Source organism: Phymastichus coffea, unplaced genomic scaffold (genome assembly GCF_024137745.1).
Source record: "Phymastichus coffea isolate CEN01 unplaced genomic scaffold, Cenicafe_Pcof_1.1 PCOF00099, whole genome shotgun sequence".
NCBI lineage: Eukaryota > Metazoa > Arthropoda > Insecta > Hymenoptera > Eulophidae > Phymastichus > Phymastichus coffea.
Window position 1 is genome coordinate 861,639 of NW_026706910.1, and position 16,041 is coordinate 877,679.

Sequence of the window (16,041 nt, forward strand, 5' to 3'; positions counted from 1 at the left end):
AAGAAGTAATGATGGGTTGAGGGGCTGTGCTTCAGTTGATGCAAATTAAAAAAAAGACTATTCTAACGACATCGAAAAGTAAATTTACACAAACCATGGAATTACGTGAAATCTGTAAATAAACGATACACTTTTTTACTTTTCGATGGTATACTCACATTAATTGTATTTGCGCTTGTTTAATGCATAAATCACATTTTATTATTTTCTTTTGCCAAACCAGACTTTTTATTTAATAAAACTAATAATTAATTTTTATATCTACTGTTATAATAAAACAATTCCCATTTAAAAACAGGTTTCCCGAGGCCGGTGCTGATATTACCAAAAAAATTCTACGGCTTGCTTATTAAAAACTATGAAGCCTTGTTAACAATTTGATAATTTGATTTTCGTAGACATTATTTTCGTTTTATACTGACCTGCTGATCGAGCTCTATTCTTTGTTCTGTCTTTTCTACAACAATTACTTTTCAGCGATTGCGCTCTGCAAAATTATATTTAGCGTTGCATGTACAGCCTATCGTGTGGGCGCACGGAGCCGCTGTCGATTTTAAGCAATATATACTAATAATAGTAAAGTTTGAATTGATACTTACTTTACTATTACAAAAATGGAGCATACAACATTAATATTACTAAAAAAAGTTCTCATACTAATTGGAATTAATTTTTTTTGTTTTATTAATTATTAATCTGAGATACTTATTGTTTTCTTTGTTGTTTGCATAACTTACGAGTGTTGAATAAGTTAACTTTCTGTGACAATGTCGTATTCTTTTGGTGAATTCACATAAAAGAATATCTCACAGCTCCTTTTGATTTCTTTTGAAAGAAGCTTCAAAATTGGTTTCAACAAAGATTAACGTTCCAATTGAAGTTTCAAAAATTAAATAGACGATGATTGGCAATCCGCGAAAAAGAAAATTTTATCAATTAAAGTTTAATACGATGGTGGCTGCTCCACAGCACGTTCACTTCGCACAAGCCATATGGAAGTCTAACAGCCGTTATCATTTTATCAATGAGCAAGAAAAAGCCAAGCAGCTTTAACTAATGATCAAAACAGAATAAACAATATGATCATAACGATATTTTTCTATGAAAACTATTTTTTAGTTACCTAAAATATGCAATACTTAATTAACAGGTATAAAGCAAGACGCCGAGAAAGAGATGGGCAAGTTAGCGAAGGAAGGGTGGTCGGTGGTTTCTGATGACGATGTGCGAAAAAATGATGAGGTGGGATATGTAGTAAAGCAACAGAAACATTCTTTAGTAGATGGTACGAGTGAGGCAAGCGAACCTCCGATTATACAGCAACAATGCATTGTAGGGACAAATGGTGATAGGACAATTACAACGATCACGACCAAAACTATTATCACAACTAACAGGAATGACGGTAGACAAACGCTTAATAATAATAAGGTAGATTATGACATTCCAGATTTTGCAGGACCTGACCCTAAAGTTTTAGGTATTCATTCTAGTAGTCATCCTAATGACAAATCAATACTGAAACCGATGCAACATGAAAATATTGTAACCAACAAATCGAGTAAAAGTAAAGAAAAGAGAGACCCGCAAGAAAAGTCTATGGACAAAATTAGTGTAGCTAAAACAACTAACTCCGTAGAAATTGAAACTGTAAAGAAAAAGACCGATAGTCCTGAACCGTTAACTGATAGTGTCAAAGATAATTTGGAAGCATCACTTGGGTATGATAATAAACATAATGTACAAAATTCAGATCAAGAGACCCAAGATGAGCCAGAAAATGAAAGTAAAAAATTGAAAGACAAGTCTAGTCGTATATTTTCTGGAATCTTTAAAACACCGAGATTAAAAAAAGACAAATCGAAAGATTCAAAAGAGGTATCGTTTGATAGTGGTGACGAGGATACCAGATTAGCAACTGTTAAGCTTTTAGATGATGCACGACAAATGGCAGATTTGATGCATGAAAATGATCCTGCTATCTCGCGTGAAGCAAAAGAAAAGTCTCCAAAGTTGATAGATAGTTGTGGTGACGATACAAATAAAGAAAAGAGCCACGGGTTATTCGCAATTTTCATGAACCCGAAAACCAAAAGCAAACGAAGTAAATCAAAGGAAAAGCAAACATCCAATGATGTATCATTTGACAGTGGTGACGAAGATGTTAAAAAATCTACAGCTACATTTTTGCAAGACATTCAAATGAAAACAGATAACACAAATGACCCTGCATTGCAAAAAATAACTCTGATTGACGCAGATTCAGATGACGATTCAAAAAAAGTTGAAGTAAGTGAACCGAAGGAACTGAAAAAAGTTACAGAACAACAAAAATCGAAAACTGCCCATTCTGAAAAATCAGGAAGTTTTTTCAAAAAGTTCAAAAGTCCCAAATTAAAAAGTAATAAATCAAGTTCTTCCACCGAAAAATCTGACTCCAGAGAATCGTCCGTAGACAAGAGTGAAGAGAAAAGCAAACCGTCACACAAAACAATAGCTCCGTCCGAAAATCTATCTACATTAACTAGCGTATCAGATATAGATATAAAAGAAGCAACATCCAAATTTTTGGAAGACAGTCGAAATGCATCAGGAATAATAGACGCATGTCCATACAAATCAGATTATTTATATAAAACGAGTATCATTATTAATCAACATGAAAACAACGATGTACCTGAAGATGAAAAAACCATTGAAAAGACTAGATCTCTTTCCCCTGATACAAAAGGCATTAAAACAGCTACTAAAAAAGGTAAAGAGAAAACTGGCGGATTCCTTACAGCAATTTTCAAGGGAGGCAAGCAAGCCAAAGACGACATCACGGATGAAGTGAAAAATGTAGAAGATCGTATTGAAAAACAAGTCCTCGAAAGTGAGCAAGTTGCCCAAGCAACCAGTGGAAAAGTCATCGAGGACACTAAGGAATTGGCGGCAACAATTGGTGCTGGAATTTCGGATGCTCAGAAGTCTGTCCAAGATAATTTGAAAGAAGCATCAAAAAAACTCGACGACACGCAGAAAAAACTCGATAATAAAATAAGAGAAGAATCTGACAAAATTAAAACAGGATTGGCGCGTGCCGAGAGCGTGGGAAAAGACGACGGTAAAAATCTAGACCATAAATTAGACAGTGCTGCTCAAGATGCGAAGTCCGGATCAAAAAAGAAAGGCTTCTTTTCAGGGTTAATATCGAATGCAAAATCTACGGCAGATGGCCTGGTTGAGGAAGTACGTGAATTCGTTGACGAGACGAAACTTGAATCACTCAATGAGGAACAGAGACTGAAAAAGGAGGCACAAGCATCAGCCAAGCGGGTTCAGGATTCCGCGGGCAAACTGGACTCAAAGATTAGCGAGGCTGGTAAGAAAATTGAAGATCAGGCCATAGACAGAAGTGAAAAACTAGATGAAGTACACCAAATAACTGCCGAAAAAATTCATCAAACGTCTGAATCTGTAAAGGCTGATCTAAGCAATGTAGGCAGCTCAATCAAGACCAAAGCACATAAAACCAAACAGAATATCTTAGATATGGAGCAAAAAGTAAAGGATGACAGTGCCACGGTTGCTGAACAAATTTCGCAAGGTTTAAATGAATTGTCATCTGATGTCGACAGAATGCTCAGTCAATCTAAAGAAGTCGGTGACACTCAGGCAAGAGACCTCTCGCAAGAATTCGTAGATGCAGAGCGGCAAGCTACCGACAGAGTGCTTGATGGCGCGCAAAGCATAGGTTCGGATCTGGTAAAAATCGAGAGCGAGAACAAAATCGCACATGAAGAACCAAAATCTGCATCAAAAAAAAGCAAAGGCGGATTCCTTTCATCAATGTTTAAAGGAGGTAAACAAGTCAAAGACGATGTCGTTGATGACCTGAAAAATGTAGAAGATCGTATTGAAAAGAAAGTTCACGAAGGTGAGGAACTTGCCCATGATGCGAGTAGTAAAGTGGTCCAGGACACTAAGGAACTGGCGGGAAAAATCGGTGCTAAACTTTCGGATGCTCAGAAGTCTGTCGAAGATAATTTGGAAGAAGCATCCAAAAAACTTGATGATGAACTACGAGAAGAATCAGAAAAAATTAAAACAGGGTTGCCGCGTGCTGAGAGTGTAGGCAAAGAGGAAGGTAAAAAACTAGAACATAAATTAGATAGTTCTGCTAAGGATGTAAAGTCCGGATCGAAAAAGAAGGGCTTTTTCTCTGGGATAATTTCGAACGCAAAATCTACGGCAGATGGCTTGGTTGAGGAAGTGCGTGAATTCGTTGACGAGACCAAACTTGAATCACTCAATGAAGAACAAAGACTAAAAAAGGAAGCAAAAGCTTCCGCCAAGCGCGTTCATGATTTCGGAGCCAACCTGGACGCAAAGATTAGCGAGACTGGTAAGAAAATTAAAGATCAGGCCATAGACGGAGGTAAAAAACTAGATGAAGTACACCAAATAACTGCCGAAACAATTGAAGAAACGTTTGAATCTGCAAAAGCTGATCTAGAAGATGTGGGCAGCTTAGTGAAGACCAAAGCACATAAAACTAAACAGAATATCTTAGATATGGAACAAAAAGTTAAGGATGACGGTGCCAAGATGTCCAAGGAAGTTACGCAAGGTTTACATGAATTGTCTACGGATATCGACAGAATGCTCAGTCAATCTAAAGAAGTCGGTGATACTCAGGCAAGAGACCTCTCGCAGGAATTCGTAAATGCAGAGCGGCAAGCTACCGACAGAGTGCTTGATGGCGCACAAAGCATAGGCACGGATCTGGTGAAAATTGAGAGCGACACCAATAACGGTCATGCAGATGCCAAATCTGCATCCAAAAAAGGCAAAGGCGGATTCCTTTCATCAATATTCAAAGGAGGCAAGCAAGTCAAAGACGACGTCATCGATGACGTGAAAAAAGTAGAAGCTCGTATCGAAAAGAACGTCCACGAAGGTGAGGAACTTGCCCATGACGTGAGTGGCAAAGTCATTGCGGATTCTAAGGAACTGATGGGGACAATTAGAACTGAAGTTTCGGAAGCTCAGAAATCTGTCGAAGAAAACCTGAAAGATGCATCGAAAAAACTGGATGATAAGCGCCAAGAAGAATCAGAGAAAATTGAAACACGGTTAGCGCGTGCTGAGAGTGTAGGCAAAGAGGAGGTTGAAAAATTAGAACAGAAATTGGATAGTGTTGCTCAGGATGTGAAGTCGGGATCGAAAAAGAAGGGCTTTTTCTCAGGGTTAATTTCTAACGCAAAATCTACGGCAGATGGTCTGGTCGGGGAAGTACGTGAATTTGTTGACGAAACCAAACTTGAATCACTCAATGAGGAAAAGAGGCTCAAAAAGGAAGCACAAACATCAATCAAGCCGGTTCAGGATTCTGTTGGCCAATTGAACGCAAAGATTAGCGAGACTGGTAAGAAAATTAAAGATCAGGCCATAGACGGAGGTAAAAAACTAGATGAAGTACACCAAATAACTGCCGAAACAATTGAAGAAACGTTTGAATCTGCAAAAGCTGATCTAGAAGATGTGGGCAGCTTAGTGAAGACCAAAGCACATAAAACTAAACAGAATATCTTAGATATGGAACAAAAAGTTAAGGATGACGGTGCCAAGGTGACCAAGGAAGTTTCGCAAGGTTTACATGAATTGTCTACGGATATCGACAGAATGCTCAGTCAATCTAAAGAAGTCGGTGATACTCAGGCAAGAGACCTCTCGCAGGAATTCGTAAATGCAGAGCGGCAAGCTACCGACAGAGTGCTTGATGGCGCACAAAGCATAGGCACGGATCTGGTGAAAATTGAGAGCGACACCAATAACGGTCATGCAGATGCCAAATCTGCATCCAAAAAAGGCAAAGGCGGATTCCTTTCATCAATATTCAAAGGAGGCAAGCAAGTCAAAGACGACGTCATCGATGACGTGAAAAAAGTAGAAGCTCGTATCGAAAAGAACGTTCACGAAGGTGAAGAACTTGCCCATGATGCGAGTAGCAAAGTAGTCGAGGACACTAAGGAACTGGCGGGAAAAATCGGTGCTAAACTTTCGGATGCTCAGAAGTCTGTCGAAGATAATTTGGAAGAAGCATCCAAAAAACTTGATGATGAACTACGAGAAGAATCAGAAAAAATTAAAACAGGGTTGGCGCGTGCTGAGAGTGTAGGCAAAGATGAAGGTAAAAAGCTAGAACATAAATTAGATAGTTCTGCTAAGGATGTAAAGTCCGGATCGAAAAAAAAGGGCTTTTTCTCTGGGTTAATTTCGAACGCAAAATCTACGGCAGATGGCTTGGTTGAGGAAGTGCGTGAATTCGTTGACGAGACCAAACTTGAATCACTCAATGAGGAACAGAGACTGAAAAAGGAGGCACAAGCATCAGCCAAGCGGGTTCAGGATTCCGCGGGCAAACTGGACTCAAAGATTAGCGAGGCTGGTAAGAAAATTAAAGATCAGGCCATAGACAGAAGTGAAAAACTAGATGAAGTACACCAAATAACTGCCGAAAAAATTCATCAAACGTCTGAATCTGTAAAGGCTGATCTAAGCAATGTAGGCAGCTCAATCAAGACCAAAGCACATAAAACCAAACAGAATATCTTAGATATGGAGCAAAAAGTAAAGGATGACAGTGCCACGGTTGCTGAACAAATTTCGCAAGGTTTAAATGAATTGTCATCTGATGTCGACAGAATGCTCAGTCAATCTAAAGAAGTCGGTGACACTCAGGCAAGAGACCTCTCGCAAGAATTCGTAGATGCAGAGCGGCCAGCTACCGACAGAGTGCTTGATGGCGCGCAAAGCATAGGTTCGGATCTGGTAAAAATCGAGAGCGAGAACAAAATCGCACATGAAGAACCAAAATCTGCATCAAAAAAAAGCAAAGGCGGATTCCTTTCATCAATGTTTAAAGGAGGTAAACAAGTCAAAGACGATGTCGTTGATGACCTGAAAAATGTAGAAGATCGTATTGAAAAGAAAGTTCACGAAGGTGAGGAACTTGCCCATGATGCGAGTAGTAAAGTGGTCCAGGACACTAAGGAACTGGCGGGAAAAATCGGTGCTAAACTTTCGGATGCTCAGAAGTCTGTCGAAGATAATTTGGAAGAAGCATCCAAAAAACTTGATGATAAACTACGAGAAGAATCAGAAAAAATTAAAACAGGGTTGACGCGTGCTGAGAGTGTAGGCAAAGATGAAGGTAAAAAACTAGAACATAAATTAGATAGTTCTGCTAGGGATGTAAAGTCCGGATCGAAAAAGAAGGGCTTTTTCTCTGGGTTAATTTCGAACGCAAAATCTACGGCAGATGGCTTGGTTGAGGAAGTGCGTGAATTCGTTGACGAGACCAAACTTGAATCACTCAATGAAGAACAAAGGCTAAAAAAGGAAGCAAAAGCTGCCGCCAAGCGCGTTCAGGATTCCGGAGCCAACCTGGACGCAAAGATTAGCGAGACTGGTAAGAAAATTAAAGATCAGGCCATAGACGGAGGTAAAAAACTAGATGAAGTACACCAAATAACTGCCGAAACAATTGAAGAAACGTTTGAATCTGCAAAAGCTGATCTAGAAGATGTGGGCAGCTTAGTGAAGACCAAAGCACATCAAACCAAAGAGAATATCTTAGATATGGAACAAAAAGTTAAGGATGACGGTGCCAAGGTTTCCAAGGAAGTTACGCAAGGTATACATGAATTGTCTACGGATATCGACAGAATGCTCAGTCAATCTAAAGAAGTCGGTGATACTCAGGCAAGAGACCTCTCGCAGGAATTCGTAGATGCAGAGCGGCAAGCTACCGACAGAGTGCTTGATGGCGCACAAAGCATAGGTTCGGATCTGGTAAAAATCGAGAGCGAGAACAAAATCGCACATGAAGAACCAAAATCTGCATCAAAAAAAAGCAAAGGCGGATTTCTTTCATCAATATTCAAAGGAGGCAAGCAAGTCAAAGACGACGTCATAGATGACGTGTATAATGTAGAACATCGTATCGAAAAGAAAGTTCACGAAGGTGAGGAACTTGCCCATGATACGAGTAGCAAAGTAGTCCAGGACACTAAGGAACTGGCGGGAAAAATCAGTCCTAAACTTTCGGATGCTCAGAAGTCTGTCGAAGATAATTTGGAAGAAGCATCCAAAAAACTTGATGATAAACTACGAGAAGAATCAGAAAAAATTAAAACAGGGTTGACGCGTGCTGAGAGTGTAGGCAAAGATGAAGGTAAAAAACTAGAACATAAATTAGATAGTTCTGCTAGGGATGTAAAGTCCGGATCGAAAAAGAAGGGCTTTTTCTCTGGGTTAATTTCGAACGCAAAATCTACGGCAGATGGCTTGGTTGAGGAAGTGCGTGAATTCGTTGACGAGACCAAACTTGAATCACTCAATGAAGAACAAAGGCTAAAAAAGGAAGCAAAAGCTGCCGCCAAGCGCGTTCAGGATTCCGGAGCCAACCTGGACGCAAAGATTAGCGAGACTGGTAAGAAAATTAAAGATCAGGCCATAGACGGAGGTAAAAAACTAGATGAAGTACACCAAATAACTGCCGAAACAATTGAAGAAACGTTTGAATCTGCAAAAGCTGATCTAGAAGATGTGGGCAGCTTAGTGAAGACCAAAGCACATCAAACCAAAGAGAATATCTTAGATATGGAACAAAAAGTTAAGGATGACGGTGCCAAGGTGTCCAAGGAAGTTACGCAAGGTGTACATGAATTGTCTACGGATATCGACAGAATGCTCAGTCAATCTAAAGAAGTCGGTGATACTCAGGCAAGAGACCTCTCGCAGGAATTCGTAGATGCAGAGCGGCAAGCTACCGACAGAGTGCTTGATGGCGCACAAAGCATAGGTTCGGATCTGGTAAAAATCGAGAGCGAGAACAAAATCGCACATGAAGAACCAAAATCTGCATCAAAAAAAAGCAAAGGCGGATTCCTTTCATCAATGTTTAAAGGAGGCAAACAAGTCAAAGACGATGTCGTTGATGACCTGAAAAATGTAGAAGATCGTATTGAAAAGAAAGTTCACGAAGGTGAGGAACTTGCCCATGATGCGAGTAGTAAAGTGGTCCAAGATACTAAGGAACTGGCGGGAAAAATCGGTGCTAAACTTTCGGATGCTCAGAAGTCTGTCGAAGATAATTTGGAAGAAGCATCCAAAAAACTTGATGATAAACTACGAGAAGAATCAGAAAAAATTAAAACAGGGTTGACGCGTGCTGAGAGTGTAGGCAAAGATGAAGGTAAAAAACTAGAACATAAATTAGATAGTTCTGCTAGGGATGTAAAGTCCGGATCGAAAAAGAAGGGCTTTTTCTCTGGGTTAATTTCGAACGCAAAATCTACGGCAGATGGCTTGGTTGAGGAAGTGCGTGAATTCGTTGACGAGACCAAACTTGAATCACTCAATGAAGAACAAAGGCTAAAAAAGGAAGCAAAAGCTGCCGCCAAGCGCGTTCAGGATTCCGGAGCCAACCTGGACGCAAAGATTAGCGAGACTGGTAAGAAAATTAAAGATCAGGCCATAGACGGAGGTAAAAAACTAGATGAAGTACACCAAATAACTGCCGAAACAATTGAAGAAACGTTTGAATCTGCAAAAGCTGATCTAGAAGATGTGGGCAGCTTAGTGAAGACCAAAGCACATCAAACCAAAGAGAATATCTTAGATATGGAACAAAAAGTTAAGGATGACGGTGCCAAGGTGTCCAAGGAAGTTACGCAAGGTGTACATGAATTGTCTACGGATATCGACAGAATGCTCAGTCAATCTAAAGAAGTCGGTGATACTCAGGCAAGAGACCTCTCGCAGGAATTCGTAGATGCAGAGCGGCAAGCTACCGAGAGAGTGCTTGATGGCGCACAAAGCATAGGTTCGGATCTGGTAAAAATCGAGAGCGAGAACAAAATCGCACATGAAGAACCAAAATCTGCATCAAAAAAAAGCAAAGGCGGATTCCTTTCATCAATGTTTAAAGGAGGCAAACAAGTCAAAGACGATGTCGTTGATGACCTGAAAAATGTAGAAGATCGTATTGAAAAGAAAGTTCACGAAGGTGAGGAACTTGCCCATGATGCGAGTAGTAAAGTGGTCCAAGATACTAAGGAACTGGCGGGAAAAATCGGTGCTAAACTTTCGGATCCTCAGAAGTCTGTCGAAGATAATTTGGAAGAAGCATCCAAAAAACTTGATGATAAACTACGAGAAGAATCAGAAAAAATTAAAACAGGGTTGACGCGTGCTGAGAGTGTAGGCAAAGAGGAAGGTAAAAAACTAGAACATAAATTAGATAGTTCTGCTAAGGATGTAAAGTCCGGATCGAAAAAGAAGGGCTTTTTCTCTGGGTTAATTTCGAACGCGAAATCTACGGCAGATGGCTTGGTTGAGGAAGTGCGTGAATTCGTTGACGAGACCAAACTTGAATCACTCAATGAAGAACAAAGGCTAAAAAAGGAAGCGAAAGCTGCCGCCAAGCGCGTTCAGGATTCCGGAGCCAACCTGGACGCAAAGATTAGCGAGACTGGTAAGAAAATTAAAGATCAGGCCATAGACGGAGGTAAAAAACTAGATGAAGTACACCAAATAACTGCCGAAATAATTGAAGAAACGTTTGAATCTGCAAAAGCTGATCTAGAAGATGTGGGCAGCTTAGTGAATACCAAAGCACATCAAACCAAAGAGAATATCTTAGATATGGAACAAAAAGTTAAGGATGACGGTGCCAAGGTGTCCAAGGAAGTTACGCAAGGTTTACATGAATTGTCATCTGATATCGATAGAATGCTCAATCAATCTGAAGAAGTCGGTGACACTCAGACAAGAGACCTCTCGCAGGAATTCGTTGATGCAGAACGTCAAGCAACCGATAGAGTGCTTGCTGGCGCGCAAAGCATAGGTACGGATCTGGGAAAAATTGAGTGCGACACCAAAACAGCACACGAAGATGCAAAATCTGCATCAAAAAAAGGCAAAGGCGGATTTCTTTCATCAATATTCAAAGGAGGCAAGCAAGTCAAAGACGACGTCATAGATGACGTGTATAATGTAGAACATCGTATCGAAAAGAAAGTTCACGAAGGTGAGGAACTTGCCCATGATACGAGTAGCAAAGTAGTCCAGGACACTAAGGAACTGGCGGGAAAAATCAGTCCTAAACTTTCGGATGCTCAGAAGTCTGTCGAAGATAATTTGGAAGAAGCATCCAAAAAATTGGATGATAAACTACGGGAAGAATCAGAAAAAATTAAAACAGGGATGGCGCGTGCCGAGAGCGTGGGCAAAGAAGAAGGTAAAAAACTAGAACATAAATTGGACAATGCTGCTCAGGATGTAAAACCGGGATCGAAAAAGAAGGGCTTTTTCTCAGGGTTGATTTCTAACGCGAAATCTACGGCAGATAGCCTAGTTGAGGAAGTACGTGAATTCGTTGACGAGACCAAACTCGAATCCATTAATGAGGAGCAAAGGTTAAGAAAGGAGGCACAAACATCGGCCAAGCGGGTTCAGGATTCCGCAAGCAAGCTGGACGCAAAGATTAGTGATGTTGGTAAGGAAATTAAAGATCAGTCTATAGACGGAGGTGATAAATTCGTCGATCAAGCTATAGGAGAAAGCGTTGAAAAGATAGACATCAAAATACGCGATGTGGAACAAGTAATAAATGAAAAATTAAAACCTGCTGAGCAGCAATTTGATTCAACTAAACTGATATTACGCGGTAACTTGCATGAATTGTCTGATAAAGGAAAAGAGTATTCAGAAGCATCTGATAGTCACATGAGTAATAAAAGTGATAAATTAATAAAAACAACTGATAATGTCCTACAAAAAGCTAGTGGAGTTGCGAATTCTGAAATGAATGAAACTCCTTTAGATAATGACATAAAATTAACAGCACTTTTACTTGATGATATGAAAAAGAATAGTGAGTCATATGATCCGTCATCAATTGGCCCACGGCTACAAAAAGGCATGACTAATAATCAAACTTTTAATCTTGATAAATCGGCAAAGAAGCCAAAAGTAAAAAGTAGCAGTTTTTTCCAAGGTATATTCAAAAGTTCGAAAGATAGCAGCGATTCAGAAGGTGAAAGCATAGTCGTAGGAATTAATCAAGGGAAAGAGACTAAGGATGCAAAAAACAAAGCTACTAAGTATGCTTCGGATGCTAAAAGTCCAACCAAGAAGGATAAAGTTAATAAAGCAAGTGGCTTTTTATCTGGAATTTTCAAAGGTGGTCCAAACGATGTTGATCAGATTAAGAATGATGTTAAAGAATTGCCTGAAGATTTAGAGAGACAAACATTTAAAGAAGAGAAAAAAATCAAGACAGCTGTCAGTGATACATCGGAGAAAAAGGATGCAACAATAAATGCACAAATATCTGACACTGAGAAAGATATTACGTACATGGAAAAAGATATCGAAAACAAAATAAATGAAGCCGAAAAAACTCCAAAGTGTCTTATTCAGGATGTTAAAGATAATCTAGACCATGAAACAAAAAATGTTAACAAAACAATCATCAATGCAACCTATACGACAGAATCAGCAGTAAAGGATGGAAAAAAAGAGGCTAGTGGCTACTTGTCAAGTATTTTAAAGAAAGCAGGCGATACCAATGACTTAAAAGACGAGATACATAACGTACCTGACGATTCCACAATAGAAAGTAGATTCTATTATAATATTCCGGAAGAATCAGATAGTCGGATACACATATGTATTTGTCCCCCTAAAATAGAACGTACTGTTCCAGAAGAAGGACCATCAACCGAAGAGACAGATCAAGAAGTTGAAAAAGAGTTGCGGGACTTATATACGACTGAGGCAGAAAAATCTACAGATCAGAAACAAAAAAAAAAATCAGGTAGTTTTATATCTAGTATGGTTCGAGGTGTGAAGCATGTATTTGATGAAGTGGAAGATGAAGTGAAGGAATTTGTTCAAGAAACACGTAACGAAGCCATTCAAGAACAAGAAAGGGCAAAGACTACTGTTCAAGAAAAAGATAATGAATTGTTCGCCAAAGTGAAATCTAATTTAGATGAAACTGGAGATCCCCTGAGAGATAAAGCTGACAAGATTTGCACAGCCATAGATGATAGCACTATTGATAAGTTTGCAGATAAAAAAATTAAGGATAAAAGTAGTAGTTTTAAAACATCGAAAGATATCCGAGATCCTCTTACTGATGAAGATAAAAAATTAGGCGATAAAATGATTAAAGAAGTGATTAAAATGGAAAAAGCGGTAGAAAAGGCTGCTCATGATGTAACGGATAGAACTCTGTCAGACATTGAAAAGAGTACTGTGAAGATAGATACTCAAGTTACCGAGGGTGAACAAACTCTCAAAGATACAACAGATCGCCTTACAATAATAGAGAACGATTCAGATAAAAAACTACAACACCTCTCCGATAAGGTTAAATCTGATTTAAAGAAGACCGATGATGCCGTGAAATGCGAATTTGATAAGATCAATAAACTGCCGAACCATGCAGCTACAGATGCGAAATCAGGAGCTAAAAAATCTAAAAGTAGCGGATTTTTTTCGGGTATTTTCAAAGGTTCTAAGCATCCCACATATGAATTAGAAAAAGATACTGTTGAAGAGGTAAAAGAAATAACTCTCGAGAGTGAGAAGAAAGTCAAGAAGATAGACAAAGCGATGAAAGACGAAGAAACTCCCGAAACGTTGATCGATTTTGACGTTGAAAGTATTTCATATGATCAACAGAGAAGTTGCATCGAAGAACCAATTGATTATAGAGATCAATCCCAGACCAAAAAGACTGATAGTATTAATGTAAATGAATTAATTTTACGCGATCCAATAACTGCAACACAGTTTTTGCTCGAAGATTCACGGAATGTGGCAGCTATGACGATGGATCCAGTGCCAGTCAGACAAAATTCCGAATCTAGCTCGGAGTCCAGTTCATTGCGGAATTCTCTAGAGCGAGATTCTGAAAATAAAATGAAAAAGGAGAAGAAGAAGAAATCTAAAAAAGGTGATGTTCTGTCAAGTATCGTGCGCAAAACAAAGGGTGCAACCCACAAGATCGCGAAAGAAGTTGATCACGCCGCTGAGGGTATTAAAGAAGCGACTGGTAAATTCTGGGACGAAACAAAACGAGAATCTAAAGAATCTAGACCTTCAGGTAGTTACGACGTAACTACAGCGACAAGCAGTAGCGAGCAAGTACGCGACGAAGTAGCCTTAGGACCAGACCTCAATCCCGAAACGACAAATATAGTGTACAGTACACCAGAGGTAGTAGTTGATAAGGTTGAATCACGCATTCCAAAAATCATAAAGACATACCAACAGATCGAAAGATCGGAGGTTCAGACGCAAGAGGAAATAACGATTACGCGCGAAGAGGTGCGAATAGTCGCGGCCGATGTTTCTAGTAGCTTGACACATGTCGAACCTCACGCACATCAAACCGTCACCACAGTCATAAAAAAGTCTGTGACGACGGCGGCGACCCCACCACCCAGCCCCGCCGAGTTCACTGACGTAAGCAGTAAAGGTATCTCGTCAATAATTGTGTTATATACGTACATATATCACATATATATTATATACCAGCTGTGTGTAACATAATTAATTAATTTAATGCTTCTTTTGTATCCTTAGTTTCACATATTATCATATGTGATTCCAAAAGCTATTACTGCATTGCCCGTCTTTGCCGCCGGCGCCCTATGCTTCGGCAAAGGTGTGCGCGACGTTTGCCAATGTGCTAAACGTTTCGTGTGTAGTAATAGAATTTCGAATACAATATTACCATTATATCGATCGATCAAACAGCTATTCATTATTTTTCTTTCTCTGTGATCTCATTTTTTAACAATGCCTAATAACTTCTTTAATCTTGATCATCGCGAAGAAAAGATAAAATCGATACAGTGAAATTAGGATTAACGAGTTCATCAGTTATACAACAAATGTCCAAGATTAAAGATAGGTTAATCAATGTGATATCCAAATATTCCATCTTACCGTCAACGTGTCTTTTCGTAAAAAAATCATACGACGTATACATTACCATGATTTTTTAAATGTTATTTTTCTGTGTTCTTTTGTTGTTTTTTATGATTTTTTCTGATTTTTTAATAGCTTTTACCTCTGTTTGATGCATGGTTCCAGGTTTGTTCGCTGTTTAGCACAACTCTACGAGAATTGGATAAAATATATAATCGCAATTAAAGACACCTTTGTTCACAATTTTGATTTGTTCATTCACCCGTTTAACTTATCGTTTGTTTCCTCCCTCATTAGTTATTTATAATTTAGCCGAGCTTACAATAGTCACTATTTTTTTCGAATAATTCAAAGTAAGTAATAAATTTCATTGAAATTAACAGGAAGCCAGTGTCTAGTGACGCATGATACGAGGCATACTATGCTGGAAAAAAACATCATTCATCCTAATCTCTGTTACAATCACTGCTTTTAATGTGACCCTAATCGATGCACATGTCAGACTTATGTTTCGTTTGTTTCTGTATTTCAGATATTACCGAGGAAGCGGCCAAACGAGCGCAGCTGCTAGCTGACAATGCCCTTACGCAGAAGCAATCAGGTAATTTACCCACACGATACAGCCACTATTGACGTCATCTATCATAATGAAAAACACCACACTGATTTAGGTCGAAGGATCAGTATGTTTATTACATCATATTACAAATATGTTCCTTTGGTGCCCTCGGTTATATTTAGCTTTATCTTCTCTAGTTAGCACATGCTGACGCTTTCCTTTATACACTAACTTGTATTGCATGTATTTTATTGGAAAGGTACTTGGCCCGTATTTTTCTAATTATGACTTTTTATCATACCATCTTGTTGACTAACATCTCATTTCTGTAGAGAAAACGAAAAAAAAAATCTCTGCAGACTCATCTAGTCTCATTCTAGACTTGAATGTTGCAACTCTCCGTTTGATCATTTTGTGTACACATATTCCATACAATCATCTTTTATTTGTGATGTACCTCTTTTAGTAAAAAATCGACCAATGTT

The 16,041-nt window shown here is 39.1% G+C and overlaps 1 protein-coding gene across 6 annotated transcripts in view; it reads left to right on the forward strand.

The window, feature by feature from the left end:
* Nucleotides 1-16,041, forward strand: part of LOC131670029 (titin homolog) — a 62,983-nt gene that overhangs the window by 42,557 nt on the left and 4,385 nt on the right. For all 6 annotated transcript variants that reach the window (XM_058945325.1, XM_058945326.1, XM_058945327.1 and 3 more), the window contains 2 exons: nucleotides 1,151-14,542; nucleotides 15,530-15,598. In XM_058945325.1, the coding sequence (XP_058801308.1) occupies nucleotides 1,151-14,542; nucleotides 15,530-15,598 (13,461 nt within the window). The remainder of the gene's footprint in view (nucleotides 1-1,150; nucleotides 14,543-15,529; nucleotides 15,599-16,041) is intronic.